The sequence below is a fragment of the Strix aluco genome, chromosome 12 (genome assembly GCF_031877795.1).
Source record: "Strix aluco isolate bStrAlu1 chromosome 12, bStrAlu1.hap1, whole genome shotgun sequence".
In the NCBI taxonomy this organism is placed as follows: domain Eukaryota; kingdom Metazoa; phylum Chordata; class Aves; order Strigiformes; family Strigidae; genus Strix; species Strix aluco.
In genome coordinates, this window is record NC_133942.1 from 14,750,746 (window position 1) to 14,762,802 (window position 12,057).

General features: G+C 44.4%; 1 protein-coding gene across 1 annotated transcript in view; it reads right to left on the reverse strand.

Annotated features, from left to right (window-relative positions):
- LRRK1 (leucine rich repeat kinase 1) overlaps positions 1–12,057 on the reverse strand; it is an 80,309-nt gene that overhangs the window by 24,333 nt on the left and 43,919 nt on the right. Inside the window, exons 14-20 of the mRNA XM_074837603.1 lie at positions 11,769–11,983; positions 9,581–9,745; positions 7,342–7,514; positions 5,254–5,374; positions 4,843–5,002; positions 3,910–4,186; positions 722–893 (exon numbers count right to left, since the gene is read on the reverse strand). Coding sequence (XP_074693704.1) covers positions 722–893; positions 3,910–4,186; positions 4,843–5,002; positions 5,254–5,374; positions 7,342–7,514; positions 9,581–9,745; positions 11,769–11,983 — 1,283 coding nt within the window. The remainder of the gene's footprint in view (positions 1–721; positions 894–3,909; positions 4,187–4,842; positions 5,003–5,253; positions 5,375–7,341; positions 7,515–9,580; positions 9,746–11,768; positions 11,984–12,057) is intronic.

Sequence of the window (12,057 nt, forward strand, 5' to 3'; positions counted from 1 at the left end):
GGTATCATATTTTCCATGTTCTGTACATCAGTGACAGAACAGAGTTTAAATGGATAGCTGTTAAGAAGACACCACAGTAGTACTAAAAATATTTTGCAGGTATTTATTATGGTTTACAGCAGGGCTATGTTTTCAGATATAGGCTGCTGTAAAAATATGTCTGTAACAACATCAAAATTCACTTAGCTTTCAGAACCTTACAAATGCTACTTTAATGATTTGCATTCCACTTGCACTAGTAGGGTGCCTGCTTGCACTCATTATCCCATTAAGGCAACAGTCCTGTAATTTTCTTCTCATTTAAACCCATATAGATTCAGATAGCTGACTTTGGTGGAGCTGTTCCAGATCTCCACTGGCAAATGACGTGAGCAGAGTCTGGCCTAGTGGAATGGTCATGGACAAGAGCCGCAGGCAGAACTCCAATTACTTGTAATTGGAAGACGCTGGAGGTACTGAGACCTTCCAGGGGATCATGTTATAAAGAGGCTGTGGAGAATGCAGGCTTTCTTCCCAAGTGCCAATTAGTTGTTCTAAATGACACCTACTGTGAAAACAGAATCAGATTTTGATTGCAGAGTCTCATCTCTCCCTATTTACTCAAATGTTATGGAAGTCTGTGACTGGAGCAAGCTGGATGTGAAGAGACACCCACTTACACTTATATTGAACAACAACTTTAGCTGTCTTCTTTTGCTTGCAGAGAGATCCAGTAACCTACCTGGAGGTCCATCTCTGCCAGGCTGATTAACATTCGGGCTATGAATCTTTGCCAAAAGCCAACTGGGACAAAACTCATCTTGAAGACCCTTTGGACTGTGTTTGTGGTCTGGTGACAGAGCCCGTGGATATCTAATGCTGGCTTGGTAGGAAGCAGATGAGGGAGGAGGTAGCTGAAACACATCAAATTCAACAGCTCAAATTTTAGCTACAGCTTGTAACAGTGAGTACATTGTTGCTGGATAATAAGGCAATTCAGTCTCCAAAGAGATTTTTAATGGCACAGCCTACTGCGTATAAAAAAGCTTTTAGACTAAAGGCACTGCACCAATACATGGAGAAATTAATTTACACTATGGAAGCAAGCAGAGGCAAAATAGACATTACATAATTCAGCCAGGGCTATTGGACAGGGCTAAAATTGATGTAATGAGCAGGACATTTGTATAATCACAGATTAAATGCATTAAAATATAACAGTCATTAGAACAGCTGTGATGTTGGGACTAATTCTTTGGTATCTTTACTACTCTGCCCTGGTAGTAAGCAGAGAATTACAGCTGTGCTCCTATGTGGAACAGGAGATAAATGCAGAAACAATCTACAGCAGCTCAGCTTTGGTAAGCCCAGAAGGTGGGGAGAGAAGGTTTCATGGGAGGTAACAATGAGGCAGTTCCAGGCTGCAGGGACTGGACTGTGCTGCCTCTTATCCCAGTCCCAGAATGAGAACATCCTATGGTCAACATGACAGGGCTTCCTGCTGCACCATACTGCAGCTGATGGACACCTCCCACATCCCTGACAAACTCCCAGGGCAAGAGCTCACTTTGCCAGACTGATGCCAGCAGAGATATCACTCATCTTGCTCCAACTCCTCCTGCAATCAGGTTATTAGGTTTTTGCCCAAGTGTGGAGGAGACTCAGTGCTACCTGAGTCTGACCAGTCAGAACTACCAGAGCTACACTGGTGTAGAGGACCACAAAGTTTTCAAATTATTTTCAGATCTCCCAGTAAGCACAGAATATTCATTTGTCCTGATCTTTAGTATTTGGGAAGTTAAAGCCTTTTGGAAGACTAGAACTGTTTTGAAAACTATGAGTTTAGGGCTTCCAATACCTGCCCATAAATCTCTTCACAGTGATACTCTTCTGTACCAAATACATTCCAAGATGCCTATACAATCAAAAGTCTCATTTGCTTATAAGCAGAAACACTGCTGTTTTATCAGCGTTGAGCCTGAGAAAATGTGTCAGCATCTGGGGCTCATCACTGACGGGCATAATGACAGCAAGGAGGCAAATGGCCAAGGGACTTGACCAAAATAACAGTGGCAGGGACTAGAGACACAACTAGAACTAATGTCGAGTCCAAATCCAATGCTTTAAGCCTGTCACGTTTTCTCTCTAGCAGCTGCAGTATTCTGTAAAACTTGAAATATCAGCTCAGAAAAAACAGCCATCACTAGACAACAGCTCTCTCCATGTGTCACAGTCCATAACATCTGATGACATTTTACATGATCAAATTATCCGTTCCATGAAACCTCTTTGGAATGTAAAACTGATAAAAATTTCTCTTCACTTATAAATTACAAGAATAATGGTCATACTTTCAACCCTATTTTAACAAGCAGAACAAAGCTAAATTACATGCACCTTAGGCAGAAAAGTGGAGTGCATCAAACTAAAAAGTTCTTGCTCTATAAAGGTACTGGATTCATCGTATGACAGCCAGTAAATTTTCCTCAGCAAATCCAAGAAAGGGTCTAGGAGTATAAGAAGACCAGTGAGGCCCTTCTGCACCACAACTATACAGTGGATTATAATACAGATGGTGATTCAATGCTCTTGAACAACAGCCAATGCAAATTTTGAAAATATGTGAAACATGCCCTCATCCACCCTTTCAGAACAGAAACTGGCAGCTGCTTTCTCTACTGACTGCACAGAAACTCTATCTGGCAATCTAGACAATAATTGCAGAAGCGCAGTAACAAATAACTGCTCTGTGTCTGGCTAGTACATTAAATTAATCCAACCTGCTATAGCTACAGTCCATCAGTGGGAAGAATATTCTGCTAATGTGGCTTGGATCGCTCTAAAAAAGATTGGGCAGGCCATGAAAAAGCAGTTTCCTTGTTCCCGAGGCACAGACAATGTAATTGCCTTGGAGAAAAATGGCAGATAGTGACAAGGAGTCCAAAAGGCATTTTGGACCAAGCAGAAACATTGCTGCTTTATCTGTGTTAAGCCTGAGAAAATTTGTTGGCATCCGGGACTGGATAAGTGACAGGCATAATGACAGCACAGAGAATGCTGCACTTGTGCTGGCATTCAGAGCTCCCGAGAGGCTCAGGGCGACGCAGCCATGCTGTCCTGGAAGAGCAAGGAAGTGAAATGCAAATGCCACATAAAAAGTGCAATACAACTATGGTTTCACCGTTAACGCAACAACAGGCTGTCGCCAAGCAGATGGGAGAGAGAAAAATAGCAGGGAACTCTGCCCAGAGGAAAAGAGATCGGGGGGCAGAGGGGAGGAGGACTCATTAACATTTAAAGAGAATGAGGTTTCCTAGACGGTTTCTAGGAAAACTATTGATCAACACCTATTGAGGCTAAAAACTAAGAAAATCACATTGCTACTGACGCTACACTTCCCTGATTTCACTAGAAATAAAACACTACTACTTTCAGGACTGACATAATTATTGATTACCCAAAGTTTTCTGCCATACTCTGGAGTGAGGATCTTTCACTGGAAACAGATGATTCCAGCCCATCTATATTTCAGGCCGGGCAGCCACGAGCCTCACATCCTCTCTCAGCTGCAGCTGCGCTGGCTGAGCGCTTACAGCTTCCACCTGCTCATCGCCACATCCCCGGCGGCGGTGTCACCACCCCTCCGTGCTGGTGGCTGAGCCTGTCACCAGCCTCAATGCACCGAGTGGACAAAGACCTGCTTTGGAAAGTTTTCAAACTCAGCTTGTTTGGACCAAAGGATGCTCATGCCAGGAAATACAGCCTAAATGGATGGGTGCCTTCCATTACGCTGTTTAATACACTCAAATATTTTCTTACAGCAAGATCCTTGTCAAGACAACCGCTTATACTGACAAAGCCTGTTAATATCCACTGATTAAATGGCCATTTTTCTCCAGCATGGCTAAGCCTCTCCAATTATCAACGTACCTGTTATTGGCCACAGGCAGTGCAATTTCAAACTTGGCCAAGAACTGGAAGTACTGCTCTTCGGTTTGCTCTGTGAAGCCTGTCCCAACCAGCAGCATCCTGAGATCCTCTGCTCTGATGACTCCATTCTTAGCTACAGACTTGGAGCTCTTGATATTGAAAATCCTCTGTAGACACTCTGAGAGCCAGACAGGGTCAAGGAAGTAGAGGTTTCTCAGGCCATGGCTAGTGTCTGGGAAGTGCAGTAGTGTACCTGTTTCTATGAGAAAATTAATCGCTGCAAAAAATAAAGAATCGTAGATTAGCAATAGACCAGCATTAGGAAACCACAGTGCAGATGAATAAGATTATGAGGCAGTCTGTGCAGTTTTATACATACCAGATATAGCCAGGACATAGCCAAGCCAAGAGAATAACATTTATCTGAGGAGTGCTGCTATCTGGCACTCCACTTGTAAAACCCATATCTCGCTGCTTTACAGTTAGTATTTCTGTCCCCATCACACCTCCCCTTTACCCTCCTCCTGCCAGCCTCACAGGGAAGGGCTCACCCTGGCTCCTGCAGAGCAAGGCCTCCGTGAAGATCACAGGACTGAGGCCCTACAGAGAAGACAGCCTTGAAACTATGGCAACCCTCATTCTTCACAGAGCAGAAATAAAATCAGACAAAGCTTGTTTAAAAAAAAATTTAAAAATATAATAGCCTCAGACCATCCTAGAAACTTCCAAGTCCTCTCCCCAAAGCCTCATTATTAATTTTACATCTTACCCATTTCCAAAGTGACCTCTACACAGGTGTAGAACACTCTGTAACTGGTTTTTTTGAACAGCAATTATCTGGTGGGCTTTCCCCCCCCCATTTTTTTATTCATGAATATTTCAATTGGTCACACATATTGATTTCCAAGAAACTACTGGTCTGCTCTGACCTACCAGTCTGCAAGTCTTCGTAGTCTTTGATATCATTTCCAGGCGTTTGCTCAATGATCAATTCTATCTGTCTGTCTGTTAAATACTGTACATCATCATTCTGACTTCTTCTATGCTGTTCTGCAAGGACAGCTTCTTGAAGACTAAGGTAACTTCTTGGTATCTGTAAGTCACACGAGAAAAATAGCAGGATCAATATCAGACAGTAATCACTCTGCTGGAGATGAATTGCTAAGTCATCTCCCCTTTACAGGGATCTTTTAGTGCTGTCTTTTCCCAAAGCCAGACAGTCATCTTACATGCTTCACATGCCTTCTGCACCAACAGTAACTCCTAAGGTTTACCTCCCAGTCCAAACCCAAGCCCAACAAAAGCCCCCCTTTGGCAAGGATCACTAGGAAGCGCAGTTCTCACCAATCTCCCTGCAAGTTTCTGTGAGCAAATTGAGCTGCCGACATCCTTCATGTTGCAAGTGACATGAAAAATCAGCTGTCGGAGTCCATCAAGGCCTTCCAGAGTCTTACAAGAGAGCTCACTGCAAAAGTCATGAAAGGATGAAGATTATCAAACCTTATCAGCACACTGGCTTCCTTTCCAGGCTCACTTTCTCTAATCAGTGACTTTAAATTTCCTGTGTCAGATGAATGGGAAGAAGGCTGTCAGTGAGCATTTTCAGCTTTGGAGAAAAATATGAAGAAGCCTGAAAAAGATGTATTAGGCTAAGTTCTGCTCTGCCTGCTTCATTCACTGTGTGCTGCTCTTCTGTCCTCTCTGCACCGTGACCTCTGGGGACTTCCCTGCCACATTGACCAAAATTATCACCCTTTTTCCCTCCAGTGCTGCACACATCCTGGAAGGGGCTGAAGGAAGGAGGAAAACACTGCTCTCCAGCAATCACTGGAGACGAGTCCAGTTCTCCTCGGCTCAGATCAAAGAGGCACGATGATGACTACCAGACACCTTTTCCCACCCTCATTCTGGCCCTTGCTCAGCTGGATCCTGTGATCTGGGAATTGATGCTTAGATCCTAAAAGCTGGCCTTCATCATCTCTTTACAGCTAAAAACCTGCTCTCTCCAGCTCCTACTATTTTTGGCCTTTTTGTGGGCTGAACAAAAACGGTTCTCTTCCACTTTCCCCAACAAAGGGTCTTTCTAACTGATCCTACACATGTTCCTGTGGCAGACAGAAAATCCTTTTCTAAAGCAATATGGTTTATCTTAAACCTCAGCCATCAGTGTCACCGGGAAGCGTGCACACACTGGGATGCTGGAGGACCAGCAAGATAAAAGCAATCCGAGCTCACCCACACAAGCTTTTCACAACACACTCTCCTCACACTGCTCCGGCTGCCCGGAGCGCTGCTAAGAGGAGCCCCATCCGGGTGGATGATGGGGTGTGAAGGAGAGGCACAGGAGGGAGGAGGTACAAAATCAGGCACAACTCCAACTGGGAGGAAATGTAGGGGAAAAGGAAGGTGAAGAAGGGGAACATGCAGGATGTGTGGCAGGGTGAAGGAAAGTCCCCTTGAGAAAGAATGATTGCAATCATGTTAGGATGCTCTGTGGTGATGGGAAAAGAGGTTTGAGGAGACTGAACCACAAGGCTTTCTCTTTCTGTGAGTCTCTGTGCCTCACACTGGCTCCCTGGTACTCCTCCTAACAGAGAAGAGCCAGCTGGGATGCCGTCGCAGCACTTGTGTCTGCAGAACAGAGTGTGGGGGGTCTCCTGATAACTCTACCAGGCAGCAGCTGCAAAGCGCTAGGGGCACTGCAGCGCCCTTCTTTACTTGCCAGCTGCCACCTGCTCTTGCCCCAGGCATTGGCGATTTCACAGTCTGGTGCCAGCCTGCTGCATTCACACTCCCTGCCATGCTGTGCACCTCCCTCAGCTGACAGACCCGCTTCTTTCCCAGCCAGAGAAGCCTCCTCTTTCCCAAGGGCATCCATGGCCTGACACTGATCTTCCAGACAGCACCACCCCTCCGTTATCACACCCGGAGAACTCCGATGGCAGAGGTTTGGACTGCCAGGGGCTCAGGGGGCTGACCCACTCCTCGCCCTGCCAACACCGCCATGTGAGCTGCGTCCTCACGTCAGGTAGCAAGAGGTTCCCACACAGCCTCCCCTTTACAAACCCACAGCACCCACTCTCTAACAGTCATGCTCTCAAGCTTTGCAGCATTAATTACCCAATCTGTACCTTCTCTTGTTGTGACTAATAAACTGTATCACCGTTTAATGGTGAGACACCTGAGTGGAGCACTAAAACAGGCTGGCCAAGGTCATGACTTTGGAGCTGCCAGCTCTCAGACCCACAATCAGACCCCTGAGCAACACTGAACTTCTCTCTGATTATACTACATTATCTCAGTCAAAAATAGATTAAATGCAATGCTGACAAGTCTTTAAATCAGTTCTGTTGCCAAGGAGATCAAGTAATACAAAATGGTTTAAAGTGACATAAAATAGTGACAGAGCTTCATAAAGGCACAAGTACTTACTGCAGGTGCTTGAATGTGATATCTGGGAAGCCAGTTGCTCTGGATCCAGAAGGAGAGCGACAGAGAGCCAAGACGTATGCCCTCAGAGTTGCTATTCTCTCAACACGGAATTTAGTTTCAATTAAATCAAGGTGTGTTCCTACCACTAACACCACTGAATTTGGAGCTTTGGCCTGTAAGAGAAAACACTGACAATGATCTCACCCAGATTATGTGGTGGTAAATTCAGTGAGGGCATGTGCAAAGAATAATATTTAAGAGGAGGTATTCATATACATAAATAAAATGGAATATATATATAAAATGGATGCAACCTGTCATGGCAGCTTGACAACGGCAACAAGTGATGTGGGTATTACAGAAGTTCTCCTGCAGAATAGGGCTTAATCATCTGCTGCTACTGCAGAGCAAGAAACTGTCAGTTTGGGTTTATGACACCAGGGCTTAACATAAAGGGAGTTGCCATGTGCTATTAAGTTGCTACAGGACAGCTAAATGATGGGAACTATTTCTGCCAAGACAAAAGAAGAGAAATTAGCTTAACCTGTAGCCAGATCTAACTCTGACATCCTGAAAAAGGCTAGAATCTGGAATAGATACCTGGGGAAGTTTTACAAACTTTTTCACTGGAGGTACCTGGAGAGGTGAGATAAACTGCTAGAAAAGTCTAAATCTACTTAATCCTGAATCAGTGCAAAGGAATGGTTTAGATGATCTCGTGGTTTCTTCCAACCCCTCCATGATTGTATTACAGCACTGGAATGTATCCATATTTCAGGGAACACGCTGCCAAATACAATGGGATTGCACAGGCTTAAGCAGGGATCAGCCTGCTGATCCAAATGACTTTGACCACAGAAGAATATTCAGATGCAGAAATATATGCTTATTTGCACTCAATCTGTTTCTCTCTTATGATGCCCACTGAAATCTCCTAACCCGAATGACACCAAACTTGAACTCTGTGCAGACACAGGAGTGATGGATGTACCAAGTCAGACCCAAGGTTCCACTTGGCCCAATGTTCTGCCTGGAGGCTAATGAAGAGTATAGGCACAGCGTAAGCATGTAGAGATTTTCCCTGGTGGGCTCTCCCAGCATTCGGAAGCCTGCAGCTCACCAACTTCCTGAGCATGAGACAGTATCTCTGAATTACTAGCACTTGATGGATTTTTCTTCCACCAGTCTGCTTTTTCAACTTCTGACACTCACAGCACATTGTAGTTCCAATAAATTCCACAGGTTAGCTATCTGTCATGTTTAGGATACCTCCTACTGTTTGTTTCAAAGCTACCATCTCATTATTTCATTTGATCCCTTCTAATTCTTCTATTGTAAAAGACCATGAACAAAGACTCCCTTCTGGTTTTCTCCTTACCCCGGTAAGTCTACGTGCAGCCCTCCTCACTTGCCTCTTTCCCAAGTTGAAAAGGCCTAATCTATTTAATCACTGTGCACCCAGAAACTTTTCCATTCTTTTAACCATCATTGTTCATCTTTGTCTGTATCTCTTCTGATGCTACTGTGTGCTTGCTGAGATGTATTAAGGACACAGGCACATCATGCATTTTTGAAATATCATAATTATGCTTTTGGCTTTGTTACCTAGTTCAGGGTTTTGATTGCTGCTGACCATAAAGTTAATATTTTTGTAATGTCAAGATGTTTCTTTTTTGAGAGGCACTAGCTTAGAGTCCATTTTTGTGTATGTAACATTAGGACAGATATCAAATAATAAATATTTACAAAAAATTATGAACACGGTATTATAAAAATCAATCAACAGCAACGAATTCACTGCAGCTCTGAGTCTCATCTGAGAGCTGTCTGGGAGATACTCTCTAGCTTACCTGAATCTAAAGTGCTAAAAATATAACCTCAAGACTAATGTGTGTCTAACCCACACAAGAAACAAAAAGCTTCAAACCCTCCTCAGAGCACAGTGTGGTCAAACACTAATTCCAAAATAAGTATGTTCAGCCTTACTTAGCGAGGGTTTATAAATCAGCTTTTGTTTCATTCTCTGATGTGTGTGAGGCAGAACAAAGCAAATGATAAATTTAAACCGTTAAATATAGCGATACGCCTACAGCATAATGGAAAATTAATTCCAAAAGCTATGCAAAATTCATAGCTTGCGGAGTTTTTAAAAGCAGACCAAAAAGAATCTGTAATATCACATATCTGTGTGCTACTACTTGATAAATAGATACCCCAGAGTCCACCAGTGACTTCTTACCTCAATGTTCAGCAACCAGAACTGTAAGTTTGCCACAGCTTCTTCCCCCAGTGCCAAGTTCCATACAACTATGTACAATGCTTTGTCTGTGAAGAAACACTGATTGACTGTAGACATGCTTGCTGGGCCTCCGATATCCCAGACATTGAACTCCACTGAATCAACCTACTTAGACAAAGAGAAGTGTTCAAATCAAACGGTTGCAGTAAATCACAGGGAGATAATAGCTGAAGTATAAACCTACGCCTGCATAATGTATGACACAAGAAGGGTTTCAATGTCCTAATTGTGCCTCCAGGAAAGAAAAATCAACAAGCAATTGTTAAGCATGGCTACCACTTCCCCACAGGAAATCAAGACTAATTACTTGCTGCTAAAACGATAGAGGTGCCCTTGATGCTGGTAAATCTCCAGTTAATGCTGTGGATTCTCCAGTACAAACAAGGGTCTCATTCTGAGCCCTGTATTTCACTGCATCTGGAATAGAAACTGTTTCATCCTTGTCTGTGCCACGCTCGACAGGACGGTTGAAGCTACTTATCTGCTACTGCTATGGGGAACAGGAAACCCCCTGCTGAAATCACTTCCACTGAGCTCAGTCCTAACTGAGCCAAACAGAATATAGATGCTCAGGAGATGGGAAACTTCTCAAGCCTTTCATGAACACCTCCTGCACGTTGCTCAGAGGCTTCTGATGTGTGTGTCGCACCAGAGATGGGCCAGAATTACAGCTACTGTAGATCAGACTCACTAATTTTTTGGGGAACATGTAAATGGAGGCCTCTCTAGCTCTGGCTCTCTTCCAAGTATCTCAGCATCCATTCTTCCATGCAGCCCCCTGCAACAGCACTAAGAGGGAGCACAGCTCTCTGCTTAAACTGTATTCAGGCTCCCAGCTGCAGCAGGAAGCACCTACATACCTTGGAGGCTCTGTCCCTACATCACTTGGCCCTGGGGAGGCAAGAGGCCTGTGACTGAGCAGAAAACCAAACCCTGCTCCAACCACCATCCTCAGAGCATCATGTAACACTGAGTGGGCTCCTTTTACTGGTCCAGGTCCAAGTACGGACTGATCCCACATGACAAGTTACCCTATGAGATTTCAGCAAGCAGCTAAGTATCTCAGTAGGGCTCTGATTTCCTAGCATAGTCCCAGCTTGAAATCTTCCAGAAATAGCTGGAAGAACTTCCATATTGTTTAAACCAAGCCCTAACTAGCACCAGGACTGCTTTGTTCATCCAAAAGACCTTCAGCTGTGGGTACTTGTATGGAGAGACAGAGAGGTCAGCATCTTGATCCCACTTCAGGTCTCTGATGCTGTCTAGGTTTTTATTTTATTCAATTGCTCTTCAACACAAAACGCACAAATCCCTTCTCCCACCAAAGTCTTCTCTTTATAGAGTTATGCTTGCTCTTTTTCTTTCTGTCTCTGGCCTGGCACTCTTCGCTGTAGAATAGCTGAACTCAGCAGGCTTCTCCAGCCCTTCCAAAACAGTCTGGTGGTCTCAGCTCTCATCTGGGAAGGGAGAGCCACACGTTTGCACACCCTCAGCTCTGACAAGACCTCAGGACCAATTCTGCATGCTCTAATCCCTGTGTTACTATGCAGGTGGTGGACAGGCCCACCTACAAATGCTTGAATGAATTCAGTGCTGTCCAAATGAGTTCAGTATGGGTTGACACACTCCCTGAAGGAGCCACATGAGGTTTGGGTGTTTAAGGTGTGCCTTAGACATCCCTGGATCACACCAGAGGTCGGGCATCCTACTTTCCACCCACCTTCCCCACCTAGGACAGTTCTGATATCAAGGGAGTCCAGCTTTAGGTACTGATGTCCCATTTTCTGGCCCCAAATGAAAGGAGAATCTGCTTTATAGAAGTTGATTTAAAACATTCTGTCAGAATCAGTGTCCAAAAACCACCCGAGCTGGGAGAGCCAGAATTCAGGCAGTCTATACATGGCTCTTTGTCTTTAGGATACAAAGTTGAGTGCTTAAGACAACACAACTGTCCTCCACTATCAACTGGAAATGAAACAGAGGAATTGTGATGGGTCTAAAAACATGTCACATGGCTCACAGGTAATGGAAACTGTTCTTTGTAAAAGGGCAAGCAATTTCAGCCCAAAAGGGACACTGCGGGGCTCAAACATCCCACTGGGGCTAAGGATCTTCGATTGTTTTTCACCTTTGCCTTGTGTCCCACTGGCTTGGGGAGCTCCCATTTTGTTGTACGTATGGTGGCATCGCTGTGCATCATCTGAGGGACTTTTCCTGTCTGTAGGATCTCAATCAGCGTTGACTTTCCCTGTCGTGGAGGACCGATGATGATCATCTTCATTAGCTTACACTTTTCAGCTTTGCGCAGCTGTGCTCTTAAGTACGCCAGCACTGTTTTAGGGCCTATGGGGGGAAATTGAACAGGCTTTATCTGTGGTTAGCAGTTACAAATGTACATATGTATAGCAGGCCTGCAC